We start from the raw sequence: 17,053 nt of genomic DNA on the forward strand, positions 1-17,053 counted from the left end.
AGCCACAACCACGTCTCACGACCGTGAGATAGCTGGTTACAGTCTGTAACGGAATCAGTACGACGATCCGGCAAAAGTTTCGTACACCCTCAGAACACAAAGTGATCCAAGGACTTTTGCCTTCTGCATTTTTCCCGCAAGTGTTTTAGCATATTGTTGACACGCGGGCATGCTTCTCAGGTTATTAACGTGTGAAAACTTGGCACATCCAAGAGCGCCGATGATAAGGACGATTAGTTCAACAGAATATTCTGGATACAATCGTTGCAATTCCCTTATAAGGTCTGTATACCTCTCTTTCTTTTTATTCTCCTTAGCTATGACGTTTTTGTCAGCTGGTGCCGAAAATTCGATAACGAAAATTGTCCGCTATTCGAAGTCAAGAAGCACCATGTCTGACCTCGAGTGTGCAAGAGAAGCAATTGTCGACAATATAAAGTGCCAGTATATGCGGCACTTCCCATTCTCGACAATTGACTTGATCTCCCTAGGAGCATTTAAAGGAGTGATATTAAGGTTAATGCCCTAGCTTTCCGTAGGAACAACAATGACAAGGCCAAACATAGTTGCAGTAAGTGCGGTTCAAAAAAACAGAATGCGCAGGGCTCCCGACAATCGGTCGGCCAATAATGTCGACCAATCGAGAGCTGGGGAATCCAATGAAAACGGTTCAATGCGATGGATCGACGGGATCTCGCGACCTCGGGATGGACGGAGCGACTGAATCCCGACTTGATAGAGTGCTACGATGCGAGTGTGGCCCCTGAGTGGGGTTACATGGCATGGCTGGATGCTCTGTGGTGCGAAAAACACCCGGAGCCTACTCTACCACAGCTAGAACAAGCAGGTAACAGAGAAAGAGAGGCGACACTAAGACCAACCGCGAGCAGGCATCCAATAGAGGAAGAGCGATGCTTTACGACCCGGAGAAACATCAACACCAAGGTTTCTCTCAAGTCTAAAGATCTGGCTGAAATGGATGACGAGCTTCGTGGACATTGTTCCGGAGAATCCGACCGCTGAGCTATAAATTATTGTGTGTATAATGCAGCGAGAGCTTTGGCCGATGCGAACCGTGAAACAAAACCAACGGTATGTCATAAGACCAAAAGACGAATGCATCAACTTGCCATAAAGATAGGCTGGCCAAAACAGTACGCGTCCCGCATTCAGTGAGTCGAAGTATTTTGGAAAGAAGTCTATAAAGTGCAGCATAGACTGGACGAAGACTCAGAAAATATAAATAGCTTCAAGGAGTTATGTGTTGTCCTCATAACACCTGATAAAGAATGCCCACCCATCACTACCGAGGAGGGGAAAAAACTATTAAGAGGGATGAAGAACTATTCCGCACCGGGACCAGATTGTATCAAAACCTTCTCGTGGAAGAAGGTTTCTTCAACCCATCAGCATTTGGCCCGTATTTTCACCTTATATTTGAAGTCGGAACAGCCGATTCCGGAGTGGTTGGTGGAAGGGCGTACAATAGTCCTGCCGAAAATAGGCCACTTATCTGACCCGAAGAATTACAGGCCAATAACTTGTCTGAACACAATTTATAAGATATTTACAGTTATCCTAAATGATAGGATTGTTCGGTAAATTGTACCTGTGTGGCAAGAAATGTATGAATAACGAGGCTCAAAGAAAGGCGTAGCCAGATATCGGGAGAACCTGCTCAACGATAGATGTGTCTGCAAAGATGCAGCATTCTACCAGCGTGACTTATCGATGAGAGATTGATGCCGCTTTGATAAACCAGATTTACTATCTCATCTGAAAAAAACTGTGTGACAACTAACAAGTTCATCTTTCAGAGGGGTGTCTTTCAGGGCGACACCATGTGCCCACTCCTCTTTTGCCTTACATTATTGCCACTATCTCTAGCACTTCGCCATTCCGACCGGTACTTGTGCGGCAAACCTGTAGATCGAAAGTACAAGGTCACTCATGTATTTTACATGAACGATCTTAAGATCTATGTTTAAAACAAAGAGCAACTACATCTAGCTCAAGGGATTGTCAAACGATATACTAAGGAAATTGGAATGGAATTTGGGTTAGACAAATTCGCCAAGGTTTATTTGAAGCGAGGAAAACTTAATGACATCCCTAAAGATCCTGAGCTCGTTAATAGAAGCGCTACACCACACCTTTGCGCTGGAGAGACTTATACATACATGGGCGTGCCATAGAGCCGCAATCAGGATATGACATCTATAAAGGATACTCTCCGAAGGAGATACAAACGTCTCATCCAACAGATTTGGTCTTCAGAACTGTCGGCAAGGAACAAAGTGTCTGCAACGAACATGCTTGCCGTCCCGGTAGTACTCTATTCATTTGGAGTAGTTCCATGGACGAAGAACGACCTCAGATCCCTTGATATCGGGACAAAAAGGGTTATGCACATGAACAAAAGTTGCAAATGGAAGAGACCCTCTTCTTAATATGGTCAGGAATCACGAAGAAGTGGGTAAAGGAGCGTTTCTGTACAAAGCAGCGGAGGGGGATGCTGAAACACTCGGACGTGACTTCAGTATTAGGGGTGAGCACAATGCATCAAATCTTATATATCTCGAGTACTCACTCCTTAAAGCCCGGATTAAGAAAGCACAAGAGAAAAACTTTCGTGAACAGCTCCTCGATAAGAGGATGAACGATATCTTCCACAGAAATGTGAAGGATCATTCAATGTCTTGTGAGATAACGTTTGCTTTCCTTAAGTCGCCCGGATTGAAGTCTGGTACGGAGGGTTTGATTTTCCCATGCCATGACGGTGTCATTTCCCCCTTAACATACCGTCGCCACATTTTAAGCCAAGGCATTCCTGATGATAGTTGCAGGGCGTGCCATGCACACCCCGAGCATTTAGCTCACATACTATCTAGTTGTCCAACTCATGCGGGAACAAGCTACATTCAAAGGCACAATGCTGCACTCAGAGTGCTTTATTATCATCTCTGTCACTCTTACGGCATTAACCTTAATATCGCTCCTCTAAATGCTCCTAGGGAAATCGAGTCAATTATCGAGAACGGGAAGTGCCACATATACTGGAACTTTATATTCTCGACAATTGTTTCTGTTGCTCACTCGAGACCTGACATGGTTCTTCTTGACTTCAAGAAGCGAACCATGTTCGTTATCGAATTTTCGGCAGCGGCTCACAGAAACATCGTAACCAAGGAGAATGAAAAGAAAGAGAGGCCCTCTTGAAGGTGCCAAGCTTTCACTTTCTAATGGCCTAAAAAGCATCCCTGCGTGTCAACATTATGTTAAAACACTTGCGGGAAAAACGCAGAAGGCGGTAGTCCTTGGGTCGCTCCGTGTTCTTAGGGTGCACGACGCTTTTGCTGGATTGTCGTATTAAATCCGTTACAGACTATAACCTCACGGTCGGAAGACGTAAGACGTGGTTGTGGCTGAAATTTTACCGCGATTTCGGTGGGAGCGTGTGTAATTTTCCAGATTAGCACCCGCTCCCGGCGAAATCCTGCGGTTGTCCTTATGAGAAATTTTTAATTATATATACAAATTTCCATGCGAGCACTGATAACAATTTTATTAACCTTGATTTCTTTATTTATCCTATGCTTCATTTTTTGTAATTCTCTGAAAAAGTCCTCTATTTTTGAAAAAAGGTACTCTATTTTTAGAAATAATAGAGACTGTGATTCCTGCATTCCCAAACTAAATTTAAACGCTTAAATAAAAAAAAATTATTGGGAAATTGTATCCGTATAACTGAAAACCCGGCAGAAACGTAATTGAAAAATGCATTATTTTTTTATCGCGTGAATCTGCAAATTCCTTCTTACTGGATGAAAATATTTCAAAAAATTAAGTTAAATTTAAAAAATCTTTCCTGCAGTAAGAAGTAGATTATTTTTATACTTTTTATGAAAGTTTGGTAGTCAGTGATCTTACTACCAAAGCTGCTTTAGTTTGTGCGAGCTGGTTTTTGTAGACCATCTGGGTAACTTTCGGTCGTGGCAGCAAGTCTAACAAATGGTACATCCCTTTTCGGACTCTGTGGAATAAAGAATATCTACACGATTTAAGGACGCACAAAGAGTGGAATGAGGGTATGCACCGCAGACAGTGATACTTGATCCGCTGGTTGCGATTTGAACTTGATATCTCTTGTCGAGTCGGCGCAACAAAGCTCATGAAAATATACTGGAAAACATTTGATCTTGACGAAGTTTTCTAGGATGAATGTTTTCACCATTTTGTAGTTCTCGATAAAGTAGAAGTTCTCCGACCCCGTAATATTTCGCATCCTTCTACATTTAATACCTATAGTAATATATGATGTTGAATCTCATACGCTATAAAAATTGTTTTGGGGAATCTTCACCAAAGTTGCGTTGACGCGTATTTCCACACATTGTCGGGGATTTCCCCCAAATTTTAGTAGGAAAAGTTTTCCGAACATTGTTCTGCAATATTACCCAAAAAGTGGTGAATTTTCCCCAAAATTTGACAGGGAATATTCATTAGGCTATTGTGTAATAGCTCACAATTTTAGAAAGTTATGAAGGAAAAAATTCCTAAAATTTGTAGAATATCAATAAAAAAGGAAGAGTCAGCTCGAACGTAGCAATGGAAAAGCCTCACTTCGAAGGAACCGCCTTTATGATAACGGTAACCTTTGCTCGAGGTGAGTATGGTTTGCTTTGCATCGACTGCTCTCTTAACACTTGTTGCGTGATATCTATTGCGATAGAAGCAGCACGGCGCTCCCTGGCGGATTTTCTACCGAACTACCAACTCAAAGGGGCAAGATTCTAATGAAAAGGGACTTTAATGCTACGTCTCATACACAAACTCTTTTTTTTAAACACAATGAATTTGTAAAACATATGCTTCTCACCTTTGTAGGCGTGTATAAAGCAAGAGATTTAATTAGTTACAATCTGCAGTCATAATCCAAAAATTCTTACGCATAACGTGTCACAGTCTCAGAGTCATATGGTCTAATCTGGCGCCGATCATAGTTAAGGCTCAAAAGTTTTTATATGCAGAGAAGTTTGTCATTTTCTCTGCCGCATTTTATGCCCTCTCTCGTGTGCTTGTTCGTTATTTTCTGTATATGATAGTTTAGGTAGTTGTGCCCTGTGAGCATCTAAACTACTGTTCTTGTATCTTTTTAAGGAAATTCTAGGGCTTTCGAGGCTTGGTCTATCCTGTAAGAATAGCGCAGGATTGTTTTCGGGAATCTTGTTTTTTTCTCAGTATTACTAGTATTTTCTCTTTTCGCTGCGCTTGACTATTCGAGCAGATCACGGTTGGAATAAACTTTCATGTTACCCAAATGGGTTTCCTGTCCCTCTAAATCCCGTGCTGTCGTAGATTTCTGCTCCTGATTCTTCCACTTTTTTGCAATCGTCTGTGCACCAGACTTGACCCTGGAAGAGCTAATTAGGATTTCCTTTCCACATATCCCTGCTTCGGATGTAGGCGCGGAGCGTCTTGGTAAAGTTTAAGCTTTTATTGTTTCATCTCGCCTCATTTGTGTAATTAGCAGTTTATCATATCTCGATAGCGCCTAATGTGTCTAATCGCCCTTGTCCAGTTCTTTGCTTTGCTAGAAGGTCTATCGCGTAAGCCCCCTGGCAGTTATCTACAAGTGTATGGGTTTGTCACAGAGCATAAGTCCTAACGCCACTGTGCGGATGCTCCTCATTATTCCCGTCACGCCCCTAATTGGATGAGCTTATGAACATCGAAGCACTTCGTGCATTGATTATGATAAACTTCTTATATTGGGGCTGTAGATGTGTTATAGGCGACTCGCATACAGCGAGCACCCTTACAAAAACCCTACAGCTGGTCACCAGCCAAAGGTGCCTAAAACTGCTTACCAGCCTTAGGTTCAAATCTGAAGCCTTTACTGTCCCTCTCGATGATCAAATTCGAACACTACAGTCTCCCTCTCTTCGTTAAACCTGCAGCTGGTGCCTGCAGCCCTATATTTCTCAAAGCTGCATCACAATTTTGCCACGGCAACCTGGATCGCAATTTCTACAGATCTGCTTGCCTGAAAGGCGTGTTGCCCTCTTTACAATGCTCTTTTGTATGATCTCTAAGTATAATCCATTCGCCCTTGGTGATTTAAAAATACAGAAGGACCAAGTGGTCCATTCAACCTTCTTTATATCAACGACCTTGACCGTAAAATTCCATTCAACCATTTCACTCTTTCATACTGAGCCGTCTTATAGATGTCCCAGTCGGAGGGCAATTTAGTTCTGTTTGTCCTGTTGTATAATGCTTTAGTATTTTCGCGGAGTTTCTCCACATGGGTGTTCCACCATTCTGCTTTTTTCTAGACTTAATTGTACTTGTAGAAAAATTGTACTTACTGTATGTACCCTAGCTTGTAGGGAATTCCACATGCATGACTTTGAGTTCTTCTTGGTCCTCAGTGCTTTCGAGCATAAAGTCAAATCGAGAATCAAATTCCTGTTTTTATTCTGAAATGTAGGAGTATCATTACGATTAAGCATCTTTTGCTCAGTACCCGATAAGCAGTCAATTAAATCGCTTCCCCTGCTGTTGGTGTCTGTGCTTCCCCATTATGTTTTGTGGAAGTTTGCGTTACAGCCTAAACACGTGTAGTTTTATCTACTTGTGCACTTCAGTCTCGCCCTAATAACGGTGAGGTGCCTCTAGAATAGCTTGGAAACCAAAATTGCTTACCTTTGGCGGTGGGCTTGATCGGGCCCCAGATGCGATACTTTATTATTTTTGTTTTTTATTTAATGTGTCGCTCATTTTTATCAAATAAGTGATAAGATAAATAAAGAACCATTTCCAAGAGAATACTCAGATTCATTCCCAAATACGCAGAATGAGTAGAGCAAGTATCCAGTACAATTTTTGGCTTTAGCTATTGGTGGCGAAAAGAATGGTCATTTTTCATGGAATCAGCTCCATAGAGCTCGTGAATGATATTTAGTTATCATATCTGCTCATATAATAACAATTCGGAATTGTTCAAACGATCGTAGTTAACAATTGCATTATTCGGCTGTTTTTCGTCACACAAACTCCGTTCTTTGGATGTATTTATTTTTTAATGCCTGATTTGCGAATAACGTTAGGGGATTTGGATAAATAATAACCACTTCCATTGATATAAACAATTTCATGAATAATTATTCTGTTCGTCATGAAATGAATAGCGTTTTCCACCCAAAATTAACTGCATATCACTAATGGATGATACATATTCATTATTTTGGATCATCCAATAACAATTGTTCATTATTTAAACAAATGTAATAAAAAAATACACAGTTTGGCCTTTTTTGCGATATTCTTACTTCGTTTTCAGAACTAAATTAACTGTGAATGACCAATTTTTTAAACCCAATTGTTATCGGCATGAACGATTTCATGAGAATAATATTAATTTTCATTTGATACGCACATCAGACTTTACATCTGTTTCAAATGTAAAACTTCTGTTTCTAGATGCAGTGGTCTTTCTGGCTTCACGAACTCACTTCTCAGACTTGATACATGAAAATCAGAAGAGAATAGGTGATAATGCAATAAATCTGTGTTAGTGTCGATGCGACTTGTCTTCCTTGTATTATTTTCTCTGCATCTCTTGAAATCTTTATTTTTGGCTTCCTGAGCCTCTTCCGATAATTGTCTGATTGGAATGACGAAGGAGTCTATTATTTTGGCTCCATAAATAAACAATTTGTGTAGTAATGCAGGCATGAAATACCAATTGTATTTCTGAATGAGCAGGTTGACTGTTTTAAGAGCATGTTCGTGGAACTTTTTGGTTTCAATGGCACTAGCAGATGCTATGACTTTTAAGACTATGTACATATTCTTCAGGATTTCTTCGTCAAAACCGGTGATTTCGGAAATAATTTTATAAGTTTCAAATAATTTTCTAGCTGTATTCCCATCATTGGAAGAACCAGCACATTGTTTCAGAGTATTCAATATCAAGCCAAGTCGTTCACGAATTTCTTTCTCGAATTGCGAACCTCCTTTTTCTCCTTGGTTTTGCATGCCTACACTTCAATTGGTAATCGATAACTGAGGTTCAAAACCTATTCCATTTGGCGAATCCATTGATGTAAGACTTTCAACCCAAGTTTGAACGCAGCTTCATTTTCTGGTCTTTCTAACACTTTCTGTATATTATTCATCTCGCTTGGCTTCGACCCGCAAATGATACAATTAGCAGCAGAAGAGGAACCGGTTATATGTTCGCATACTTTTCCATCTATCATTGTCCCGATTATTTCATGCTCCACATAATATGTCGTTTCGTCAATTTCGATCTTGCTTTGCTTCAATCTTTTCATTTGCTTGTAAATTTTCCCGCATTCGAGTAAAATTTTCTCTTTAGATTCTTTGACATACTCGAACATTATTGGCAAGCAGTATATCGGTGAACAAGGTCGGGGGTTCTCCCAAATCATTGAAACTGACGGATCATCCAAACATTTAAGGTGGAAAGGAACCAAAGACATAAAAAAAGTGTTTTTTCTTAATTTTCAGAATCTTCAAATCGCTGTTTCTAAGGATTGAGTACGGAAGTTCCATCACCACCAAATTCTAATGTCATTTTCAAATGCCTCTTACATTCAGGTGGTTCAAGATTTTCACATTTCAACAGTCTAGCAGCAGTGTAATCCAAAAGTCTAGTAATTCCTCAAAAGTTTATATTTAATTTTTGTAAGCTTGAAATCCACAAAAAGTGCGAGAGCTTCATCATCAATGAATGAGATTGGATTTTCATTCTACAAATCTACCGTATCAATATCCGTTGCATCATTTGAGAGACCTTTTCTGACAGAACAATCGCAGTTTCGTTGTCCAGTGTTCGTAAATTATCAAACAGATCAATTTCACCTCCTGACACGGACTGTTTAACTGCGTCAATTCTCCTTCTTTCATTTTATCAGAGCATTCATCAAAACTCTTTGTTCTACGAAGAATGGATGAGGATGTCTCTGATAAAGAAAATTCCGAATTCAACCATGTATTATTTTTCAGGAGAAATTTTTCACTGTGCGTTTTCTGATAACCTACACTTTTTCCCCATTTTTTCGTGAATGCTGGCATGAAATATCGAGAAAGTTTTACACGAGCTAATTCTCTCGAATTCTTCAGAGTCCTTCAGAATCCTTCAGAAGAAGAAAATAAAGCAAAAATTCATAAAAAAGAATGTCAAGTAACTAATTGATAATTGTATTGGATGCGGGATTCAAGAAAGGTGAGAATACGATTCAACAGATTAGTAAAATGTCACTGTATTCGGACTATTGTAAGTGGTTAAGGGAATCCGAGATAATGTAACATGTATTTAAATAGAATCGAAGTTTATTGAAGAAAATATATAAAAGTATCAGAGAATCTGAGTTGCTGGCTTGCTTGACACAACTCAAATGGTACAGTTGTCAGGGTTCTCCACTACTCGCACTCGAGTTATCTTGCTCGGAAGGAGGGAGAGCCCACAGGAAGCCGAAGTCACGAATCAGACTACGAGCTCGAACTGGATTTTTCCGGTGGAGTGCGAGCTTGCACTGGATTTTTCCGGTTGAGTGCGAGCTTGAACTGGATTTATCCGGTTGGGTGCGAGCTTGAACTGGATTTTTCCGCTTGAGTATGAGCTTAATCTGGATTTTTTCGACAAACTGTGTATTTTTGTAATTACATTTGTTTAAATAATCAACAGTTGTTATCGGATGATCGAAAATAATAAATGCGTATCATCAATTAGTGATCTGCAGTTGATGCTGGGTGGAAAATGCTATCCATTCCATGACGAAAAGGAAAGATGAGTAATTGTTAATGAAATTGTTTATAACAATGGCAGTTGTTATTATTCATCCAAATCCCCTTACGTTATTCGTTTGAACAATTGCGAATTGTTATTATATAAGCAGATATGATAACTGTGTGTAACTCACGAACTCTATAGAGCTAATTCCATGGGAAATGACTATTCTTTTTGTTACCAACAGCTGAACCAAAAATTGTTTTCTCTATTTGTTTATAATAATGATTGTTTATTTATGAATCCTCACGGGTATGATACACAAATTACTTTTGTTGATCAATTAAGGAAATCCAGTGAGAATTAAGGGACTGTATACCGTAATACCATATGAAACAATTTTCATCCACTTATTTATTTATAACAAATTAAATACAGTTTTTAATTCATCCTACGGTATTGGAAAACTGTACTGGATAGTTTCTCTACTCATTCTGGGTTTGAATCTGATGTTTCAGCGGAGTTTGCTATTAGCCCCTTGCAGAGTCCATCAGTTCCATCTGTTGACCAGGGTCGCTACACCGCGTGATGCAGTTCCTCTAGATAATCAGTTCCACTTCCCTCGTTCGATTAGACCCTTAAGCCATCCCGCCATTTTTAAGGTCATATGATGTCATCAGAGGTTTAAAAATATCCTAATATCTTTTTACTGAATCGAGATTTAAAATTTGGAGTAGAAAAAATTTAATTTTTCCTAAAATTTTATAATCTCTTATACTCTCGCCGCAACTGACTAGTATAAAATGACTATATTTTTGAAAGCTTTATTAAAGTTAATTTTGCAATTGTTTCGATCCAGTGGGATCAAAGTGACTAGTGCAAAGACACAAGTTGTAATATGCACTATTCACGTATCACTACGATCAATAAAAGTATTTAAAGTTTAAAAAAAATTACAAACAGCTAAATACAATTTTAACCGATTATGGAGCTTTGTTTTATTTTAAATAATCTAACCATTAATACTTCAAAAAACAATTAACAAAAAATACAATGTACAATCACTTCTTATTTTCTAGAGACGAAACTTTAGAGGCTTTGGGTGATGCCAACATTGTAGCGCCAACAACAAGGACCGTTGATCTACATAGTCAATCACACAGAAATTCCTACCTTTACGTGTTCGATTACCAAACGAAATTTGGAGATTACCCGCAGGTAAAAAATACGTTATTCTCTTGCCGAGGAACTGAAAATACGAAATGTAAAAATTTTGGAATCTCACAATTAATAATTCAGAGATATCGTATTCTAAGCCAACGATTTTTAGTGATTTAAAAGATATAATATTTTCCTTTAAAATATGAAAAGTATGATATATTAGTGCCTCATAGGTTGAAAGTATCTGACGATCAATTCAATCTGCCTCATTCATTATTTCATTTAATATTAGATGCTCAATACAATATGGAACTAACTTTGGAGTGAGTCCATATGAATAATCAGGATAAAATGAAGCTGTAAAAAATAGGCAAATTACAGGATTAGGCGGGTAGTTTTTGATTTATAATTTCTAAACATGCAGATTTTGACATCATTAACTCTTGCACAATTACATTAAAATTGAACTCATGTATTTTAAATGGATACTCTGAAGATATATTCTTCCAGTGTAAGCTGGTTTTATAGCACTTTAATTCTTTTCGCGATGTATAATAGGGATATTGGTATGGACTCTGAATGAGAAAACTAAGCCAAGATTCATCTGAAGCAAAGGCGAATTACTGGCGTTTACGAGAGCCCAGGACTTGTTCATGTGAGTGTTCTTAGATACCTTGATGCTGGTGAGACCTATCTATATCGAGGAATTCCTGACAGCCGCAATCATAAAACAAACTCAGTGACGAAGGCTCTTCGGAACAGATAAAGTGTCTTTTTCGATATATTTGGCCTTCTAATCTATTAGCAATGGACAAGGTATCTGCCTATTTTCTTGGCATTCCGGTTATACCCTACTAGTTGAAACTGGTCCCATGGGCGAAATACAAGCTTACGACCCGCGATATTGGCACGCGTAAGGTCATGTATATGCACGAGTGCTTGAATCTTCAATTGCCGGGATTGCAATTGTAAATCACATGCCGTTAATGCCATCAACGAAAGTTAAAATTATTACCGCCTAACAATGGTCTCGAAACACGAGATGACTTTAAAAGGAGCGTACCTTCACAAAACCGCAGAGCAGACGGGAAGTCCATTACATGCACAGAAATGTAGAAGATTAGTTATTCAGGGTGGCCATTTTAGTGATTTTAACAGAAATTTAGTGTTTTTCAAGTGCCCGATGTGTTTTTTTCAGGCATTGTGTATTAACACAATGTAATGTTTTTTACAGTATCTACTGAAAAATGTAGTGATCTTTCAAATTTTTTGTTTTTTTCGCTCATATTCATTAACTTTTAGTTCTAAGCGGTAGCAAGCAATCTATTAGGAAATAACGATTGATCAAGTGATTGCGCTAGAGAATACCGTCCAATACGAAGAATTTTCTAATCTCAATTCGCATTTAATTCATTGAGATGAATTTGCTTTGTGAGAGGCCTAAGCATTTTAGGCAGTGACAGTGTTTCTGTAGATAATTAGGGCAATATCATTGGCTGAGATGTCTAATGACTTGATGGTTTGTATTATACCGTCCAGTTTGATTGTATTGATTACACAGGCCCACAAAAAAAAGTTTTCTGCACGAGGCAGGTGACTAGGCTACCCTTATGAACTTTGAGTCGCTGAATCAGAATATGGCCTCAGAATTTGTCCTACACGTCTGTTTTCTCTTAGGTTCAAAATGTAGGCTGAAGCCTATGGATTTTCTCGTCACACAGGTCATACAAAAAATTTGTCTTCACAAGATAAGTGAATAGGTTATCCTTATAAATTGTAGCTGCTGAATCCAAATCTGGCCTGAGAATTTGTTCTACACGTATTAGTTTTCACCTAGATGCAGAAAATAAGGTAAAACTGGGGCTATTCTGGACATTACTTTGATACTACCAGTATACAGAAGAATACACGTACTAGTTTCATATTCTTATGTTGCGTGACTCTTATATATCAAATTCAAACACAAAAAAATCCCCAGTGTGCTTACCGTTACCCCTAGTTAGGATGATTCTACAGAAACTAAAGTTCTTGCGCATGTTATACTCACTTATAAAGCAAAAAATAAGACAAATGCTATTTCCTCTGTAGTTTTGCGCTCTCAATAGAAATTTCATCACAGAGGGCATACAAAAAATTTGTCTGCACGGAACAAGTGACTAGGCTACCCTAATGGATGTTAAGCCGCTGAATCCAAATCTGGCCTCAGAACTTCTTGTACACGTATCAGTTTTCCCCTAGATTCAGAAAATAGTCAAAAACGTAGAGATATTCTGGACTTTATTTCGATAATACCAGTATACGCGAAAATAGACAGATAGATGTTATATTTTGAAGTACCGCGACTTATAAAGACTTAATTTGTACACAAAAATTTCAATTTCAATTCTCAAGTGTGATTTCATTTTTCCTAGCTTGGGTAATCCTTGGGAAATTGAAGGCCTTTCTGATATTCTCTCAAGATGCAAAATGTAGGGCAAAGTCTAAGGATTTTCTGGTCACACAGGCCCATCAAGGAAAGTTGTCTGCACGGGACAAGTGACTAATTTCGCAAGCAAAACTCTAAAGGATATTAGGTATTTGATTTTACCCCGTGTAAATCTATTAAATCTGAAAAGACCCTTTAATTTTCCTAGAATTACCCAAGCTAGGGGAAATACAAGGCACACTAAAGAATTTCTTTGTATAAATTAAGTGTCTACAAGTCGTTGCACTTGAGAATATAATATCGATGTGCCTATTTTCGCGTATACTGGTATTATCAAAATAAAGTGAAAGTTATCCCTAGGGTTTTCCTTATTTTCTGCATCTAGGGGGAAACTAGATAGCGTAAGATCAATTCTAAGGCCAGATTTGAAATCAGTGGCTCAAAATCCAAAAGGGTAGTCTAGTCAATTGTCTCATGCAGGACAATTTTTTGTATGGCATATGTGACCAGAAATCTCACAACTTTTTCCTATTTTTTGCATCTAGGGGAAAATTGAGACGTGTAGGAGAAATTCTGACTATAGATTTGGATTCAGCGGCTCAAAATTCGTAAGGGTAGCCTAGTAACTTGTCTCGTGCAGGCAATTTTTTTGTATGGCCTGTGTGACGAGAAAATCCCAAGCTTTTCGCTACTTTTTGCATCCAGGGGAAAACTGATACAGGTAGGGCCAATTCTGAGGCCATATTCGGATTCAGCGGCTCAAAATGCATAAGTCTAACCTCGTGACTTGTCTCGTGCAGATAAATTTTTGTATGGCCTGTGTGAGAAAAAAATCCCTAGGCGTTTCCCTACTTTTTGCATCTAGGGGAAAACTGAGACGGGTGGAACAAATTCTGATGCCATATTCGGATTCAGCGGCTCAAAATCCGTAAGGGTTGATTAGTCAGTTGTCTCGTGCAGACAACTTTTTTTTGTGGGCCTGTGTTATCTGAGTTCGTGGATCGTGGTCGATACAAAGAAAACAATTAAGTATAAATTTGGTTTGTTAATAATGATTCGAAATAAGGCACTTTAAGCAGCTGCATATTCTATTTTGCTAAATGAAATACTTTTTACTACAAACAACATAATGCAATTCGCAGGTTTGTGTACTTAATTTATACGTTTTTGCGAACCGCATAATGTTCAATTTCGTGTCATTTACGCAACTTTCTTTTAAAGCAGGGTCACTCTATGGATGATTCCCTAAAACCAATTGTGGTTGAATTTCGGACATTTTTTTAATTGTTCTATAATTATTTCTTATATTCCTTTATCTTTATTTTGTATAATAAGATTTTTGGAGTTATATTCACCGCGACCCCGCCCTGCTGAATGCCCCAAGAGAAGCAGAGTTAATTTTTCTGGCCGTTTACATCCCTCTTTAAAACTTCGAAAAAAGAACTATATTCGTGACCGGATTCTCGGCTTTGGCCGACTACTACATAACAGCGAAGGCAAAGGAAATGAAGTAGAGGTGAAACTTAGAAGTAAGCTGCTAGTTTATACCCCAAATTTTGCGTTTAATGATTGTCCTCGTCATAGTTGCTCCTAAATCTGCAGAGCTGTCACTAGTTCGCAACCTTAAAGTCACACTCACATGTGAGAAACAATACTACACATTTACCAGATGGATGCAGAGGGCTCCCAGTGGGCACCGAGACGTCCTAAAGACGTCTTTAGACTGTATCTCCATGTCATATAATTTGAAGTCTTTAAGACATCTTTTGGATCTTTTCATGTCTTTAAAAGGTGCTCAGGACCTCCTTAAGGCGTGCGCTGAAAGGCATATATGGGACAAGTTTAGGACTAGTGTACCCACTGGGCTGTAATCCTTGGGTCACTCTTTGGCTTCAAGAAACACAAAGGTTTTGGCAGTTTGTGTGTCTTGAAGACACGAAGCAAACCAACAATAAAAGCTTTCTGCATCCATTTCGCAAGCACCTTTGCATATTTTTAACACGTAGTTATGGCTTTAAGGTTAAGAACCGTGATAGTTTCGCACCTCTTAGAACAGCGATCACAAGGACAATTACTTTTTCTTTTAGGCCTTGATACATTTCCTTCTTCTTTGGAATGATGTTGTAGTCGGCTGTTTCCGAAAATTCGTTCACGATTATAGTTCGTGTCATGAAGTTTTGGAGAACCATCTCAGACCTGGAGTGTTCAATGGGAACTGCGGTCTGCATCTATTGCTAAGAACCTCTTGAACTAAAATTCGGTCACGGTATACAAAGGTTAAAATGACACATTACATATCTCTATCAGAACATTCACCCTAATAGGATCGCAGCCAACACCGTAAGAGTAACAAAGATGGTAATAACGCACTCTCTGGGCCTTATTATTTCTGTAGAGAAACGTCTTTTATAAGGGAAAACTCTGCCCGTCAAAACTGACACTCACTAATTGGTTAAACTATTTCGTGAGGAAATTAAACGTTAAAAATCAAAAGAAATTCTTACAATCATAATTAGTTTGGAGGCTAGGGCGCTGACCAATAGCAACAATCTATTTTTGGCAGGCCTGGTCTCCATGGACGCTAGTGACACATGCGATTATTTTTATTTTGTTAGCTTGGTTTTTAAAGAGACTCAAGACATTAATATAGAACTATATGACGTTAGGGGGTGGGTGTTTCTGACCTAAAATAAATTAGTTGAGCCACAAATAAAAAAAAAAGATAATTTAGTAATTCATTTAATGAAGAGTGATAAGAAGTGCAGAAGAGAACCATTGCTAAGATTGTAAAAGTTTTCGAAAGACTTGCAATTGAATATGCCAAAAGATAAATTGAAATTTGGACGCGAGAAAAAGAAACCCCAATCTCAACATGTTAACATGGTCGACACCTCATTGCTAAACACATTTTTTAAATGGCCGAATACGTGATCGGATGTATTTCTCGAAAAGACCTCAGATTAAAGAAAATCCACCAAGATGCACTTCGTATTTTTCAAAAAAGGTCAATACGCAAATTAATCCACAAGGCCCATTGGTAATTCGACGAAACGCACTGTCCAGTCCAAAGTTTAGAGCCATGAATTGTTGGCCACTATATTTTAATTACATAATCTAAAGGCAATTACAGCGAATCGTTCAGCTCGCTTTTTCCCGAAAATGTTCTTGTTGCTGTTTTTTTTTGTAAATGAAAGTAGAGATTATTTTTTCTCGCTTGAAACTAGCGCGTTGTGTACAGTACACAGGCGAATAACAGTGGCGCAGCGTGGTGCAAGAGCAGAAAGCGTAAAAAAGCATAATATTTTTTTGTTGGTTTCTTCACACAACTTTCACTATGAAATGACTGTATTCGTACGTGCATTCATTATCAATTGGCGAATTACCAAAATAAATGTTTCAGCAATTAAAAAATTGTCAATTGTGAAACGTAGTGGAAACAAAGTTTCTAATGTAACATTTTTAAAATTTTGAAGATGTTGAATTTGAAAAATTTATAGTTTAAAGTTGTACAAATGTCTCGCGTCAACGTAAACAAATTATGAATGTCATAAGTAACACAAAACATTGTTATTCATAAATTAGCAAACAAAAGTTAGGTCTACTTTATTTCCCACATTTAAATAAACTGAACTAATATGTTTCGGAGAAGGATGAAAACAATACATTGTTCACTGAAAGTCGGAAGACGACAAGCCTCAATTTTATGC

The 17,053-nt window shown here is 38.4% G+C and overlaps 1 protein-coding gene across 1 annotated transcript in view; it reads left to right on the top strand.

Annotated features, from left to right (window-relative positions):
* Positions 1 to 17,053, top strand: part of LOC117175630 (neuroligin-4, Y-linked) — a 422,620-nt gene that overhangs the window by 300,190 nt on the left and 105,377 nt on the right. The window contains exon 7 of the mRNA XM_033365339.1: positions 10,840 to 10,978. Within this exon, the coding sequence (XP_033221230.1) occupies positions 10,840 to 10,978 (139 nt within the window). The remainder of the gene's footprint in view (positions 1 to 10,839; positions 10,979 to 17,053) is intronic.

The sequence above is a fragment of the Belonocnema kinseyi genome, chromosome 6, assembly GCF_010883055.1.
Source record: "Belonocnema kinseyi isolate 2016_QV_RU_SX_M_011 chromosome 6, B_treatae_v1, whole genome shotgun sequence".
Taxonomy (NCBI): Eukaryota; Metazoa; Arthropoda; class Insecta; order Hymenoptera; family Cynipidae; genus Belonocnema; species Belonocnema kinseyi.